The sequence below is a fragment of the Aythya marila genome (assembly GCF_965140915.1).
Source record: "Aythya marila genome assembly, chromosome: 1".
In the NCBI taxonomy this organism is placed as follows: Eukaryota; Metazoa; Chordata; class Aves; order Anseriformes; family Anatidae; genus Aythya; species Aythya marila.
In genome coordinates this window covers 181022785-181040136 of record NC_139042.1, presented here as the reverse complement: position 1 = coordinate 181040136, position 17352 = coordinate 181022785, and the positions used below count along the sequence as shown (strand labels likewise).

Below are 17352 nucleotides of genomic sequence, written 5' to 3'. Positions count from 1 at the left end.
AATTTACCTCTTACCCTCCCTCTAGCCCCAAATAAACCGAGAAACCAAAATTATGGCCTGCTTGTCCGAGCTGCCCCAGATGGCCTCTCAGCCAGGAGGGCCTCCATGGGCTGCCTTGGCCTGGCCTTCAGCCTCCCCGGGGCACAGCATGGCATGAGGAGCTTGCCAGCTCCAGAAGGAAGAGCACCTTGGTTGATGGTCACGTCAGCCAAAGAAGCATCGCTCCTTGTGAAACACAAAGCAAAATTAGTTTCTCTCGGTCCCTCGGGAGGTCATGGAGTGGCGGCACGTACTTGACCTTAATCAGGAAGACAGCCTTTTAGAAGTGATTTCACCTCTAGCGTTAGCAGGTGGATGGTGGTTTCAAAAGGCAAATTGACTGATAATGTCCAAGCATGCTGCTCCCGGGCCAGATACTCCTCTCGGCTGTGCTGGTGTCAGCTGAATCAATCAAGTTGCTCTAAGTTCTCCCTGCTGCTTATGAGATCAGGATTTCTTGTAAATGTTTTTACTAGCAGATCTGGCAAAACACTGAGATTTCCTGTGTCTTTCTTCGATGCTCGGAATACTTAGTTCATGACCTATTTGTTAAAAGAAATGGAAATTGGAATGTCTCAGGAATACATGTTTGGTTTAGTAAGAAAAAAAAAAAAAGAAGGATTTGTATTTCATTTATCAGCTTTTACCTCTTCCTGGGACATAATGTTATAGCTTAATGCCAGAAATGAAATTATTGAAAATTATTCTGATGCTATTTTACAGCTGATCACCCATACTGCTTCTGTAACAAAGTTGTAATGTACCTTTCCTCTTCCTTTGGTTACATAAGGCATGTAAGTCCGTGCTTCATGACTGTATTTAACATGATACATAGAAAGTAAGCAATATGTAAAACCTTAGCAAGCCAATTATACAGTGTACCATTTTGTTTGTTTTTCTTTTTTCTTTTTTTCTTTTTTTTTCTTTGAAACCTTTAATATTGTTGAATATATTAAAACCCCTTCCTTAATATAGGCAAAATGTTTACAGTGGTTGAGTTAGCAATGCACCCAAACTTTTGAGTGAAATCAACAGCATAATTTCTGTGGGGTGAGGATATTCCTCCCTATCCCTCCCTATTTCTTGGTTTATGCATAGGATATCCCTTATGTAACTTTTTGGTCATGGACCATATCTACTGTTAATATTAATGTCAGGGGACTGCTGCCAGCTTAAGTCAGCTGCAGATCTGATGCAGGATGTACCTGGTATAAGCAAAGTTACTAGGATGAGAAACCGAGCATGGAAAATTTCTGATTCTGTTGACTCTTTCAAAAATACAATATATAGCATCTCTTAAAATCAAGTCGTAATCAGAGGAATGTGTTACAAATCTGGTATTTAAGTTCAGACCATCATTTTGCTGTGCATTTTTCTGTTTTAGATTGAAGACCCTGATATTAATAGCAGACTGCAAGATAACCTTGGAAAGGTTTTACTGACTTTTCAGGGAAATCCTGAAAAAGTGTTGAAAAATAAATTGGATGTAAATAAAATAATTAAAAATATCAGAGCATTTAGTTGCATTGGGCTTGTGACACAACAGAAGAACTGCTACTTTCAACGTGTTTTTTCCCCCAAATATTTTAACATTTTGAGGTGAAACCAAGCATATGCGTTTTCTGTTAATAAGGAAATGTAACTGGAAAAAATGTGGCTTCCTTGATAATTTGAAATTACAGGAGCATATAAATGCTGGCTTTAATCAGTTGAGACTTTATGCCCCAGAATATTTCAGAGTGAAGTAAGTATAAAATGCCACACAGGTAAACCATGGGAGGAACCAGCTCTTAGTGTTGTCATGTTTATGAGTCGCACAGGGCACTGAACGTTGCAGTGTTTGTGGGGTACCGGCTCGAAATTCACTTTACAGAAGTGAATTTGTGAGTTCAATGGGAGATCTCTAGTCTGACTGAGGAGAAGAGTGGGGCTGACTCCTGTTCTTCCCAAAGAACTAAGACTCCTGGAAACTAGAAAGCCTCCTCTCTTCAGGTGCCACAGATACCAAGCACCTCATAGAAATTAAACGCATGATAGATGACCATGATCCTCATAGCTGTGATAGGTTCAGAGGCACTTTTGTGCTTGAAGTTTCTTGTGGCTCATGACTGATTATGGAGCCTGGACACTGAACATGAACACTGTCATTCATCCATCCTTGGGCTGAGCAGCTACTCTTTGCAGTGCCTACATGAAGAGCTTCAAATGTCATCCCCAACAGTACGTGCATGAAGAATTTTAAGGCACTGCGTGGGTGCAGCCTGTGAATAGGGAAGAAACTTTCCAACCAAAGAGACATTGCCAAAATTGTTCGCTACAGTATATTCTGCACTTTTATCTGAAGCATACAGTACTGGGCTGATGAACCCGTGTGCTTGATTTATTGGAGTGCTCTCCATATTTTGAGGTTTCTGAGTTTTTCCTCTCTGTTGCTCTCTTTCACACAGTTTCATTGGTTGCTATTCCCATCTTAGTCAGAAAAAAATGTACAGACTTTTATCATTGGTCAAATGTTAACAGTAATAACAGCACTCAGAGCATAAAGTATTACAATAATTCATTTTAATAACTTGTTTATTAGGTCATAACAACAACTATGAACATAAGTACCATTCAGCTCTTCTGCAGATACATGAACTTACTAACATCAAATCTTAACCAGAATCACGTATTCTTACAGGTGTCCCAGACACAACATTAACTTTATTAAGCAAAAGTTCATAAATAGTAAAAATGTCCTCTGTTTCACATTGCAGCGTTCCTCAAGCATGTATGTACAAGTCTGGAGTATCTTCTCCAAATCTATGTGTCATAAACTTCCTTAGCTGTTTTAACAACCATAGAGATGATTTTTTTGCCTGCAGCAAAGCCTTTTGTCCTTGAGCAATCTACAATTAGTATTGCTCTCAGCAGACATGAAAGTTTGTTTCTGAAATGAAAGTAGTGATGAAACACAGTACAATACTATCTGCTCGTAGTTTGCCTACACACTCTGGCCTCATTATAAATCTTTCTGTTATAACACTGTCTCCCAAGAACAACATATCTCCCTTATATCAGTTCTTTATCCACACTACCTCTCTTTGAAGATCTTAAAATGGTTGGCTTGAAGCAACAGAGATATTATACTTAGGGTGGAGTGTGTTTGCAGTCAGTTATCTTCCTTTTTAATATTTACACAGTATTTTAAGGTTGCTACAATTTATGAATCATGTACGTTGACATACATTTTCTGAAATGTTCACAGTGCAGTATTTTGTGGCCTAACCAAACCTTGTAAATGTCATTAAAAATAAACTTTTTTTTTTTAATATAAAAATAGAATACTTTATGTGTTTACACCAACAAACCCAGTTCTATCCTATACTAAACAAGCTATACAGTAGTATGCACAGAATTCCACAGGAACAGAAATGACATGTGATGCTTGCCCTAAAGCTATAGTACTCCCCTCTAATGAATGAAAGTTTCATTTACTCTCTCTCTCTTCATTTTCTTTTTCTTGTTAAAATGTAGAAATAAAAGTAGGTATCATAATTCACTTAGTTGTGTGATCCAAGAGGAGGTTAGGGGGCCTAAAGCTGTTTCCTTCTTTTGATCAGTCTTCTAGCTTCTTAGGGCTGGCATGAAAAAATTTTCAACATGCCTGCTATGGCACAGTCTTCTTAGGTCAGGGCTGGCTGCAACACCTCCACTCTTTACTCACCTTTGGCAGCAGCTCCACCCAAGGGTAGGTGGCACACCTTCAGCTCCTTTGCTGTGTGACTCACCAGACAGCAGCTCTGTATAGTAGCCAGCCTGCCTGTCTCCTCTACCTCTCTAGAATAATGCAGCCCATGTTACTACATCCCAGGGATTATCCTGGCATTTAATATGGATGTCTTCAAGTTTTTAGTCTCTGAGAATAGTTACTTCTTTACTGAAAGAGTTGGAGGCTTTGCATTTTTTTCAGTGAGTGATCCATCAATATAGGCTGTTGTTCAAGTGGTTGAACGTTGGAATAAAGTTGACACTAGGAATGCTTTAAGCTAGATGCTTTTCTGCTCATTTTATGTACCGTCTGACTACATAAGAGGACTGGCAAGGCTGACATGCTTATTTTACTGTGCACAAATTCTTTGATATTAATTTCTGCTGTTGAAGACATTTACCATGAAGCTGGCTCTATTGGCTGTTTATCTTCTAAGAAACCTAGTTAATATAGTGCAAAATTCCAAAGTTTGGACTGTGTGGGTGGAAAATATATTTTAAAACTCTTCTAAGTATCATTGTTTGTCTTAGCCTTTTGTGTGAAAACCATTTCTGCACTGCTCATTATCCTAAAGTACATGCAACAGTAATAGTCCTTCCAGCCTTACTGATTGGTATTCTACATTCTTCTTCATGGCATTAATGAGGAATCTTTGTTCTTGGGTCCGAGCACACATTAATGAGAACTAGTGAGAACTAGCTCTGGATGGTAGCAAACAATGTTTCCATTTGGTAAATTGATGCAGTTGTCCAAATACTTGGAAATTACTGTGATGGTTTACAGAATCCCATAGCCTTAAACAATACGATATCACGTCCTTGTACTAGTGCAACTTGGGCAACAACATAAACATGTGCAACAGTGTTCTCACAAAGACCGGGCAGTAAAAACTCGTGGACAAAAGGTTTCATTTTTTCGTTCATACAACTATGAATGGATTTTCCTCTATTTTAGACATACCCGTCATGTGTCTACATCCATGTCTGTATTGTCTTGTGATGATAAAAGAGAAGGATAGGGAGCAATGCACTTCACGTTGACATAAGTAGCATTGACATGAACGTAGTGTTCCCCAATAAAAGTGGAGAAGATTGTTGATATTTTTGAAACAAGTTCAGAAAATGCTGGACGCATCTCAGGTTTTGGATGCCAACACTTCAGCATGACTTCATACCTGCCATTCAAATAAAAGAAGTGTTCAATTATGAAATTATGTAAAAAAAGAAAAACAAAACAAAACAAAAAACACTTTTTTTTTTCCTTCTTTTTTTTTTTTTTTCCCCCCACAGTCTCAGTTTCTCTAACATCAGAATCAGCAGCAGTTGCAGAAGGTTTTGCAAACTACTTACAGTGGATCAGGGCAGTATTCAGGTTGTAGCAGCCTTCTTCCTTGCAATAAGTAAACAGTTATATCGAAAGAATTTACATCAGGATAAGGTGGTGCCCCTCTTGTCATAAGTTCCCATAACAACACCCCAAAGGACCACTAAGAAAACAAAGAAATAAGTAATAAGTGATAGGGTTGGAGAGCTTTACATTCCAGTTTTAGAACATAGTTTGACAGATTTAAGTATTCAAGTGCGTTGGTTTTCCTTTGAGAAGTTATTTTACTGCATTCAGCTTTCTTTTAAGTGGGCTAATAAATGCTGTAGGGACTTGAGGAGCCACTTAAATTATAGCCAGAGAAACTCAACCAAATAAAAGAAAAGAAAAGCTTATAGGCCTACTTAGCTGGTATAAATTGGCAGACCTCTTTTGAGGTTAGTGGAGTGCTGCCAATTTACATGATCTGATGATCTGACTAAACCTGTGCAAATACATACTGAGGAGAGTATATGTGGTGAAAATTCTATGCATCACAGGCTAATTTGAATCTGGATTGAAAGGAGAGCTAAAATACAAAGTGATCCAGCCAACTAATGACTTCAGCTTATAATTTTTTCTTCATAAATGGACAGGTAATACTTGAGATTGCTGTAGGGAGTCAATAGCATTTATAAAGCAACTAAGGACTTTTTGAGAACTTTTACATTCTAAGAGTGTCAAAGTTAACCTGCTGTTTTGTCAAGCTTTCCAGAGCCCCTCCTATAACAAGGTTCAGCTCCAACTTGGCTCCTGGGAATGTCCTTAGTTTCCCTTGGAGTGCGATTAAACTCCTAATTCTTTCCTGAGTAGTAACAGATAATTAGGTCAACATCTTGTTGCTTTGTGATTGGGACAAATGCCTTTTCTGGTTATAAAAACAGTCGCTTATTGTTACATGAACTAAAGTTAAATTCAAATAGAAGTTCTGGTTTGGAGTTAGTCCATTCTTTAAATGCTAGAAGGCAATATGAGAGAAATTAATAGGTGATACAAATATGTTTGTACATTACCACATCTGACTTTGTTGTGAACTTCTGAGTTTGTAAACTTTCTAAAGCCATCCATTTCACTGGCAGTTTAGCTCCTGTTTTATTGTGCACACTGTAGTATTCTTTATCATAGACATCTCTAGCAAGACCAAAATCAGCAACCTTGACAGTGAATTTTTCATCCAACCTGGAGAAATGACAAAAAGTATTATCTTCAGCTGAGCAGACAGTATTTACAATGATGGCAGATTATAAAGACTGACTTGCATTTTTGATACCGTGACTTTGGAAGGCAGTATGTTGTCTTGGAACTATTAACTAATATTACAGTAAAACAAAAAGTGCAGCAAAGTATATTTGATACCCATTTAACAACAGTGAATGAACTTGGGAAATTACTGATACTGTTTTGATAATACAATTCAAATTACAGGTCTTTTGAAACAATTGTTCCGTAGAAAAAGATCTTTGCTAATAGCCTATACATCCTGTTTAAGTGCTACATCATTTCTTGCACAGCTGTTTCTTCTCCTGTATGCTTAGAAAACTCTCATTTTTATTTCCAAATCAAAGTATCGCCTTTCCTATTCACTTTCATTTTGGATAAGGAAGGACATATCATTATCTCAGTGACTGCCCACATCTAATAATGTGGTCCTGTCACTAAGGACATGTTTGTTGTCTGTACTGAAATGGGTACTGGGAAAGAATGATGGCATAAAGCAAATTCTGCTTGGGTTACAACTTAGCCATGCTGCAACATGTTCCTAGCATTGGTCTTCCTAAGCTCAGTGTTTGTTCTGATAAGGAGCATCATTGACAGAAAAGAGCATGGGTGTTAGCATGCTTAAACCTATCCTTCATCATAAGTTTAGACTTATCATTCATCTTATTTAGACTTATGCTTCATCATAAGTTTAGGTGGTAGCTACCACAACCACCTGTTTTGGTCTTTACAGAATCACACAACCACAGAATGGGTGAGGTTGTAAGGGACCTGTGAAGATCACCTAGTCCAAAACCCCTCCTCAAAGCAGGGTCAGCTGCTGCAGTTTGACCAGGATCATGTCCAGCTGGGCTTTGAATATCTCCAAGGATAGAGACTCCAAAACCTTTCCGGGTAGCCTGTGCATGTCTTCAACCAATCTCAGAGAAAAAGAGTTAGAAGAATCTGGCTCCAGCTTCTTTACGCCACTATATCAAATATTTACACATATGAATAATCCCCCCAAACACCATCCAAGCCTTCTCTTCTCCAGGCTAAACAATGCTACTGTTTTGGCTTTTCCATTTAACCTTTCCCTGTCTTGAACTTTATGAGGTTTCTGTTTGGCCAGTTCTCTGGCCTGTTGAGATTCCTCTGAATGGCACACAACATTTTTTTTTTTTGTATTTATTGATATAATAACAAAACCAATACCAATGAATCATAGAATCATGGAATATCCCAACTTAGGAGGGACCCACAAGGATTACCAAGTCCAGCTCCTGAAGGGAGTAGGAGGGAACCCTTATGGGTTATTGGGAGGGCAGTTTATGACATAGCTGCTTCCTGCGCTTCTTCTAGGATAGTGGAATATAGTCCATGGGGACTGTATTTGCATCCTGGTTTTCTTTCTGATGGATATCACTCTTGTAACAGGGGCTGTGCTTCTGAGCACATTTTCCTCTCATGTGGTAGCATCTATCCAGTCTCTGAAGTACTGAGCCATATAAAGGCAGCCATTCAGTAGTCAATATGAGATATCCTGATAGCTGATAGCTGTTACTTTTTCCTGCAAGGAAGAGACAGTATGTGAGAGGGAAGTGTCCTGTTGCTACTCCTTGGACTTAGTTGAGATGAAACAGGACTCTTATTCAGTAACCTCATTTGTTCTTTGTTCTTAGGAAACCTGAAAATCATGTTGGTTGCTATTTTTTCGTTCCCTGAAAAAAAAAAAAACAAACAACAGCAGCTGCAAGGAAATTTTCTTTTCCAGAAGCTGTTCAACTGCGTGTGCACACTTTGAAAAAGCATAAGAAGCCTAATGTTGCGAGTGAAAAACCTTTTTGCAGTCAGAGTTCCAAATTATCATGTTAAAAATAAACTCCATCATTTAGTACTGTATCTCATTAGTTCACAACATAGGTGATGAATCAGCATAATACTCTTTGCAACTGCTGTATCAGTTAGTCTTTTTGTGAACTGAACTGTCTGGCTACCCAGAGACTAGTAAGATTCTTTGCATACTCTTATTTTTTAATGTAAATTTGTGTGCACAGTTGAGACAAAGTAAACTCATACTTATGTAATGAAAAATTACTGTCAAGAAGTCTCACCATTGTTTCTTTGTATTCCTGTTTTTCTCACAAAGTTCCCTACTGCTAGGCGCGGCAGCAGAGACGTGCTGCTTCTGAAGAGGTTGGGTGGAAGCACAGCAAGTTGAGACAACAGCAGTTTAACTTCCCTAAGGAGATGCCTTTTAAATTCTCTAACCAATGGTTTTGAGAGACTCCACTTTCACCTCAGCTTTTCTTATTTCCCACACTCAAAAAAGCTTATGTGCAACAAGTGAGCCTTTAGCAAGCTGAGTAGCTCATCAGCATGCAAGACAAACATCAGTGTAATTGTGGAACAATGAAAAAACTCCGGTTTGACTAAAAAAGAAGAATCCTGGAAACTTTTATTTACCTCATCTCACTGTTTTACACAAAAGAGTGTGATAATGTAGCTAGAAATAGATGTTTATACTTACATACAGTTTCTTGCTGCCAAGTCTCTGTGCACAAACTTTTTGCTTGCAAGGTATTTCATCCCTTTTGCAACCTGAAGGCCAAATCCAATTAAATCTTTTACCGTTGGGTTCTGTAAAATATAAACATTCATGATATAATGAATGCAGAAACCCAAAGAGCAGGCTTTTTTTTTATTTCTTTTTTTATTTTTATTTTTTCTGTAACTTTCAGTTTTTGACTCGCTTATCTTGTCAACAGAATGATCGAGACAAGTTGGTGCTCATAGTAAAACTGGCCTAAGTTTAGTCAGGTTCTTATATCCAGTGAGGAAACACTTAAAGAAATCAACAGAACTGAAAGACTCCAGAAGAGTGGAGTTTGCAGCATAAGCAGCATTACCTGGGCTGGGAAGCTGAACAATATTCTGAAACTTCAACATCACAGCTGATATACAGAATTCACATTTGTGAACTTAGAGCATGTAACTCAGTAGAAGTTGCTAACTGTGAACTTGCAGCTCATCAGCTAGAAATGGCCAGAAAGGAAGGCAAAATATCGGTGACAAAATAAGTGCAAGCTATCATCAGTATGATGCCATGGAAAAGGCAAACGAGACCTTAGCAGTTACCAGGGAAAGACTGGTAATCCTGCTGGTCTACAACACACTGGTGAGACCTTACAGAAAATGTTAAATATAGAAATAACTATAAAAATAAACCTGTAATTCTTTTATCCAACAACACGACCTGTTATGTAACAGTAAGGTCCACCAGATTATTGCTGTGTTGACATTGTTCCATATCCTTTCCTTCTGTGCAACAATCCTGTTCTACTGTGGTTATTGTTCTATTTATTTCAGGGAAGCCCATGACACTATGCACAGATAAGGTCTCTGGTGCTTGCAGAATGAAATAAGCTCAAAAGGGAAGAGGTACCTACCTTAGAAAGCTTAATGCCACCAACAATTTTTCAAAATGATTTTTAAAAAAAATAAATTATTGGCTATTGTTGATTGTTATCAATGGCAAAATCCCGTTGGCTCAGAAGTTATTTTATAGTGACCTACCATTGTGAAATGAGTGAATAGTACAGTATAAAGTGTACCTGTAGTCTCATACTTGAGAGAAAAAAGTGAGGCCTGTATGAGAAATCTGTAGCCTTTCAATGAAAATTAAGAAAATCTCTGATGAGAAAGTAGTTTGTATAACAATTAAAAAATAACAATTACTGGTTTAATCTTTTAAGATAAGAATTAAAAATATTGATAACAGGACTGTGACACTCTCTAGCAGGATGTGAAGATCCCTTACCTAGGAGCTGGAAGTGCAGATGGTGACAACTGGCACAGCTGTTACTTAAATCAACGGAGATATGCCACTTTAAACCAGCAGATGGTTGGGCCCCTTGACTTAAATCTCATAACCACATTTGTTTATAAAAAGGCTTATGGATGGGAAATGAGAAATACTTATTGCTGATAATTTCTGGGAAACATTGTAGAAAGGGAATTCGAGGGGGAAGGGAAGGAGTGGCAATGCTGTGGTTGGGCTCGGTGCCAGCCTAGGCAAGTGCCAAAGGTTAAGGTGTAACAACAGCAGCAAGCTATATACGTAATGTAATTATCAGAGCTTATAACATGTGGTGTCGGAGCAGGGTGCGGCTAGACTTGCATTATTGTTTCATTGACCTCACCGTTTACTTACATGAGTCTCGTTCCTAATGAAGTTTCGAAGGTCTCCATGTTTCATGTATGGAAGGACGACTAAGGGGGATCCTTCATTAGGCAAACAGATTCCCAGGAGCGACAGAACATTGGGATGAGTGAAATCTTTCATGATTATTCCTTCCTTCAGAAACTGAGCTACTTCTTCCAGGTCTGTGATCCCTGAAAAATCCAGTAACAAAATGAAACAAATATAAAAAAAAAAAAAACATATTGAACTATGGTTCATTTTTGTACAGCATGTCTTTGCACAACTGAAACTGATAATGAGAAGCTACAAATGTGCTCCTCACCTCCCACATTACAACTAGGCTATGTGCATAGTTTTTCTTACAGTGACCAAATGCACTATTTTTAATTTTTTTAATTATTTTAAAATTCATTTTAATTACATTTCTCTTCCTCTTCTTGGTATGAATGGAATAACAGCACTTGAATAAAGCCTTTAATAAAATTTTTTACAGTATCTTCTTGTTTTTCCAGCAGCTTTGCCTGCTGCTTAGCAATTTAATTTCCAAAAACAAATCTTAAATAGTCAGTAGAATAAAAAATGATACCGTCTTTCCCTTATTGATATGTCCTGTTATTTATAGAAAGAATGTAATGAACATTTCATTTGATGAACAAGTATATACCAATCTTATATACCATATACTTTAGATACCTCATGGTATCTAAAGTCATTGGAGTTGCTCCATAGATAAATTTGATCCAGCTGCAGCTAAGAATTTTTATTTGTGAAAGTGCAGTTCACTGTAATTGATTAGTTCTCTTCAGTTTTCTTTGGAATTGAGGTAATATCTCACTATAAAACAGTTAACTCACTATTCAGTGACTTCACAGCACAGTGAATTTTCCTGCCATCGTTATCCAGCAACGTCCCATGGTACACACACCCAAAATGTCCTGTGTAAAAAATGAAAAAGATTAGCTTTAATAAGTAAAATTAACTTTCTGTTATTTTCCACTGGATAGCAATTATGCTTTAAGAAAGCAATCACACTCCATTTCTGTCTAATTCCCAACACTTGTAATGTGCGCTTCAGAACTAACACATAAAACTGTCATTACATAAAATGAAAACTCTATTTGCAGCATAATTGATATTTCTTTACCTAGATGAAGTATATAAATAATGACAAGGCTGGCGCCACAACTGCTTCTTATTCTTGCAATGACTATGCACACAAAAACCATGTCAGCCCATTGCTACCATACTCTCCTGTTGGAATTATGGAGAAGGGCACTGGAAAGTACAAGGCAGCAGCAGTTAGAAGGAGCTGATGTGCCCAACTGCATCAGTTCCCAGTGGTTTGTTATCCCATGCTAACTGGTCCAGCAAATTGTACAGCCTCTATGTGTCCTCAGTTGTAATTTGAATAAGGAGGCACTGTGGGCTTACTATCTTTCAGATCTTACTATTTTATAGAAAATGTTGAGTGTTATGAGTGGTGAGTTGTCTATTAAAGGTTTGGAAGTTGCTCTACTGATCACAGATTAACCACGTCACTGGTAGTTTATGGTTCCTGTCATGGCCTAGTTCCTGATGCAAAGTATCACTGAAAAATGATGAGCCCAAATTGCCTTCCTGCTGACAGTCTAAACAGTGAAGTAAACTGGAAGGGACACATAATGCCTTCCTGAACCTGTTCTTTACTGTCAAAAAAATGGGGTAGTGTGAAGACTGGGGAGCCCTCATATGAGAAGTCAGCTTGACCTGTTTTGGAAAACACAGAGAACTTTGAGCTCAAGGCACATGCACTAATTCAACCAGATCAAATGATGTATGGTGAATTGGTGAAAATGGTGAATTTCCTTCACAGGTGTACTACTTAGTAGGCACTTTTAAAATATTAATATTTTCAGTTAGAAAGTAAAATAAGTTTTGTTGTTGTTGTTGTTTGTTCATTTTTTTAGTTTTTAGTTTTTGTCAGGTGTGAGCTCTGCAGAGACCACAAGACTATTTGAATAATACTGCTAGGTTCCAGTCATAAGCCCTGGTCAGAGCCTTGTTGGCTTTGATTTTGGCTTGGGGTAAAATGAATGCAAAGTTTGTTTTATAAAAGCAACTCAAATCCCACCAGACAAAGATCATTAGGAGCCTGGGCACAAATCCTAAAGCTTAGATTGGGTGTGTCTGAAATATTTTTGGGTTTGGCCCATTTCTCGTTATGGAGGTGAAAATTAAAAAAGGCTTAATTTATTTGTTGTCATTCCTGATATTTTTCAGCATTTAAAAATGGGAAATTACTTGGCCTTCTTTGAAACAAAAATAAAAAGCAAAAGGCCCACCCTTACTTTGGGGATGATGAAGTGTAATACATGGAAGGGAAATACATTGACTGTGTCTGACTTCTGGCTATTTTCCTGCAGAAGAGACATTAGGAATATCATATGTAGCTATTTTTTATCAGGATTCTGATACTCAATGGGAGACCTCTTATGCATGATCTGAAGAACAACTGAAAATCCAGTTTCCACTTGGGTTACTACTATGTATTCAATAGTATGGATTTTAATAAATACCACTAACAGAAATACTGACTCGGGGTATGAAACTGGGAGAGAACACACTTAAGAAGTTGAAGAGGAATAGGGGTGACTGGAAAAATTCAGAACAAATAGGAGACTTACTCTATCAGGGACAAAAATAAAGGGATGGGAATCAGGAGCTACAGAGAACTGCTCTTGGGATGAAAGAGGAATGAAGGGGAAGAGAGAGCCTTCAACAGGAGGAAACAGTGAACTCTTCAGAGCTGGGGGAAACTCATGAAGGACAAATGGGTGTGTGCATTCACCTGACCCATGGGGACTTTTACTGAATGCATTTAGTCACTGCAGGGATTTCAGTGTCATACAGCAATCCTGCCAGTTCTCAGGGTAGGAGTTTAGGACTCACTAGTGCTTCCTCCTTAGCATCTCCTGCTATTTAGGTGTTTGCCTTCAGCTTGTGCAATGCTCTGCTGTAGCCTCACTCCTGCTTTGCAGCCTCATGGATCAGACTAAGATTTTTGGTGGCCTGGAAGAGGATAAGAGTGAGGCAGCTGAACGGGATCAGCAAATCTCTTGAGTTCAAAAGAACCTCATTAAATGTCAGACTCCTTCCCTTTTCTGCTGTCTTCTTCAACTCATCGCACAACCCCTCATCTGACTTCAAAGGAGAACCTCCTCGGTTCTCCCCTTGATTCAGTGCATGGGATGCAGTTCTGTAAGAGGCAAAAAGCCTGAAAAACCTCCATATAGATACCTTGTTCAGAATGTTTTACGATGAATGGATATGCAAAAAGAATACCAGACTGCAAGGCAAAAGTCACAGTACCTACCTCTTCCTATTACTTCATTGAAATGCACAATCAGGCTGTCAGCACCAATAACCACATGCTGGACTTCTTTGACCAGGTCAGGATTTAAGGCACTGATATCAATGTGGACGTTGGTTTGAAGAAGTGGACTGGCTAAATCTGAATCCCCACTGGACAGAATTGGGGAGAGGTCAGAGTGAGGATACTGGGCAGGTCTGCACGATCCATTCTGAGACATGCTTGGAAACTGATCTGCAAGATGAACAAAACACGAACTGTTATAATCCTTTTAGGCTTCTCCTCAGAAAATGAAGAACTTTATTTCATTGGTGAGCTAGGGTTTGAGTTTATTGGTTTGGAAGTAGCTTAGATTTGCAAAAATTTTGCTCACAAAAGGAAAATGAAAATATGCATTGCTAGTCTGCCAAACTCCAGGAAAACCATGTCACTAAAAACTTATCCTCGTCTCAACTCTATTTAAAAATAAATAAGTAAATAAATAAAGTAAATGGAAATTTGAAGGTAAATGGAAAAACTTCCACTTTTCTGAGGGATCAGATGAGGTCTTGTCACTTCTTGCCAAGTGTAGTTTATGGCATTTCTAGTAATTGGGAGTAACAAGAGTAAAATGGAAAAATGACAATAATATGGGAGGAGGAAGTAGTGAACAATTAAAAACATGAAACCTTGTATTACTGTCATGTTCTAATTTGGTAGGTAGCTCTACTTTTCATGAAGGTTTCCAAACTGCTGGTGACTAGCTATATTTATCCAATGGTAAATATTCAACCAGGGAAATGCCTAGAGGTGATTCATATCCTGTAACTACTGAAGATAATACAGTTGGTGCTACTCATGAAAATAACATGAGCCAGCTGATTTAAAAGAGCAGAAATTAAAATGCTTCAGTCAAGCAAGGAGCATTTATTTGAGAGAATTATTTTTGTCAATATCATGTTCATGTATGTTAATTTGCTTTTGTTTAAATGATTTTTCATGGCATTTTAAGTGATAGAATCAAGGAACCAAGTTTAATTTACACCAATTTTGGTCTGGAATGATTCCAGTGGAGTCTGTGAGCAGGAATCAGCCCAAGGTCAAGAAGGAAAAAAGGGAATAAATTTGACAACAGAAATTATCAGTTACCTTATTGCACAGACATATTTTATATATTTATGTATAAAACCTGAGAGATTTTCACATATTGTTATCACACTAGGTGCAGAGAAAGACTCAGTGTTGCTTTACCTAGAAGCAAAAATAAAAACTATTCCATTTACAAAACCATGTTTATATCACGAAAAGCAGGTATCTATTTAACAGGAATGATAAAATTAGCTAAAATTATGAAATCATTTTTATAGCTGCTACATGTTTTCTAATGTTCCTGTCATTTTATTATTTTACAGTAATTGAAATGATCGTTCCTATGGCAATATTCTGTGAACAAACCTCCTTCTTTGGGGTGTTCTCTGCAGTGCTTTGCCAGTGAATAGTGGCCCCAGGATCACTGATGATTTACCTCCCAACAAAGATCTTTCCACTGTTTTGTCCCTTGTACCTCTTTCCCTTCTGAACACTGGCACAGGCTTTCCTTTCCTTCAGGAATCTTTCAATTAAGCAGCTTCCTGTGCCAGCTGATGGCAACAATTAAAGAATCATAGAGGAAGCTGGGAACTGGCCCGGCTCTCAGACAGCTCCATGGTTGGGAATTACAAAGGTGGAATAAGGTTTTGGAGTGATTTCTCTTAAGATACATAGAGCAGTCTTCTACCTGGAATAGTACAATAGTGTGCCTACACAAAGACTAATACACATCTGTGATATCTCAAATATCTTAGTATGGTAACTCCTAATAGTTAAGGACTGTCTAGTGGTAATCAATATCATGTGTTCCACACATATTAAACATCTTCATATTCATGCATCCTCTGCACCTCAATCTTTGGAAGCACCATAGAAAATCAGTTCAAATAGTAAACCTGGGAATAGTAAGCCATGCTAGTCCCTATACAACAAAGACACAGGCAAACCAGATCAAAATTTGAAATTGAGATATTAGTCAAAATAGCTATAACCTGAAGACAGATGAAAAGCAAGATGTATAAAATGTCATTATCTGTATGGATTTACAGTAGAGATGTACCTTCCAGAAAAGTTGATCTGTAATCTACAGATTCACTTGAGACCATTTCCGTTGTTGGACTTACACTCCTTGCGCTCACCAGCCTGTCCAGATGAGGAGTGTGAACTCTGCCATCATAGCGCACTAGATCGCTTCCCAGATCTGAAAGGGGAGGAGAAAGAAATATTGGAAGACCCGCATGTTTACTGTATGGCAACTTTCATGTAGGTATATTTAAATTTAGATGTTCTGCTCTGCTGGGAAGAGGGTCAGGTTGTTGTGGAGGCAATGATGGGCAGGACCTGAACTTCAGCTATTTCAGTAATACGAGAATTGCTGTAACTTGTATTAAAGCCCCGTTGTTGGCCATGCTGAAAGATCCAAAGGAGCTTTGAAGCCTCCGGGGCCAGCTTCGTGACCTGACTGTGATACCACATCAGGTACATCATTATATAGTAGCTCCCTCTTCCTTCCCATTTGCATAGCACAGTATTTCCTACTGGAAGGAAACTCAGACACACAGGACAGAAAGGAGGCACAGTTTGATCAAGTTCCTGATTTAGGTGAACAGGACACCAGGATACTGCAGTGCTCTGTCTTGCACAACATAGGCACAGCCTGAAGGACTACAAGGCCATTGGATGAAGCTGAAATACACGTGGTTGCAAGTGTGTCATTTACTTGTCTCCTCTTCTAAGGATGACAGGGAAAAAGAAGTTACTAAGTTTCCCTAATAGCTTAGAATTTCCCCGAAATCCTTCCGTAGGCATAGCATGGCCCTTCACCCAGCTCAGGCAACAGCCAAGGGCTGAAATGCAACTGAACGTTGGACTAGATTGTGAAAGTTTGGCTGACAGGTTACAGAAGGGCACTGTGTGGCACTTAAGCAGATCATAAACTGAAGTATACTTAAAATCTAAGATATAAAAACTAAATTATTTGATGGAATTGACTATGATGGACCTTTAATTTGTTTGTTCTTCCTTCTCCAGAAAAAAAATACCAAAATGATAAAAATTAAAACTGATGTTGAAACAACTCCAGCAATTAGTCCTGTGAAATTTTGATCTTGCTTGATGAGAACTTTTCCAATAACTGTTGACAAAACTTCTTGCTTCCACTGAAAAAGAAAAACAAAGAAAAAAAATGTAGATAGTGTGATGATATTAAAAGACAAGTAAGAAGTAGGTTATTATTACTGAAGTAAAGCTGATACGTCCCATAAGAATTAAATCTTGACTTGATGATGCTCTACTGAGATAAGATACTGGGAGTGAAGAAATTATTATATTATAAAAATTATTAAAAATATATTATTAGATGTGAAATCAGTTCTACATTTT

The 17352-nt window shown here is 38.1% G+C and overlaps 1 protein-coding gene across 6 annotated transcripts in view; it reads right to left on the bottom strand.

The window, feature by feature from the left end:
• The window catches only part of MET (MET proto-oncogene, receptor tyrosine kinase), a 139837-nt gene continuing 122485 nt past the window's right edge, over positions 1–17352 (bottom strand). For 5 of the 6 annotated variants that reach the window (XM_082775820.1, XM_082775818.1, XM_082775821.1 and 2 more), the window contains 9 exons: positions 16973–17129; positions 16031–16171; positions 13906–14136; positions 11408–11488; positions 10563–10744; positions 8880–8989; positions 6166–6331; positions 5140–5276; positions 2615–4964 (listed from right to left, as the gene is read on the bottom strand). In XM_082775820.1, the coding sequence (XP_082631946.1) occupies positions 4754–4964; positions 5140–5276; positions 6166–6331; positions 8880–8989; positions 10563–10744; positions 11408–11488; positions 13906–14136; positions 16031–16171; positions 16973–17129 (1416 nt within the window). In that variant the 3' untranslated portion in view covers positions 2615–4753. Of the gene's footprint in view, positions 582–2614; positions 4965–5139; positions 5277–6165; positions 6332–8879; positions 8990–10562; positions 10745–11407; positions 11489–13905; positions 14137–16030; positions 16172–16972; positions 17130–17352 lie in introns of those variants that run through there. The other variant, XM_082775819.1, reaches the window with a different exon arrangement.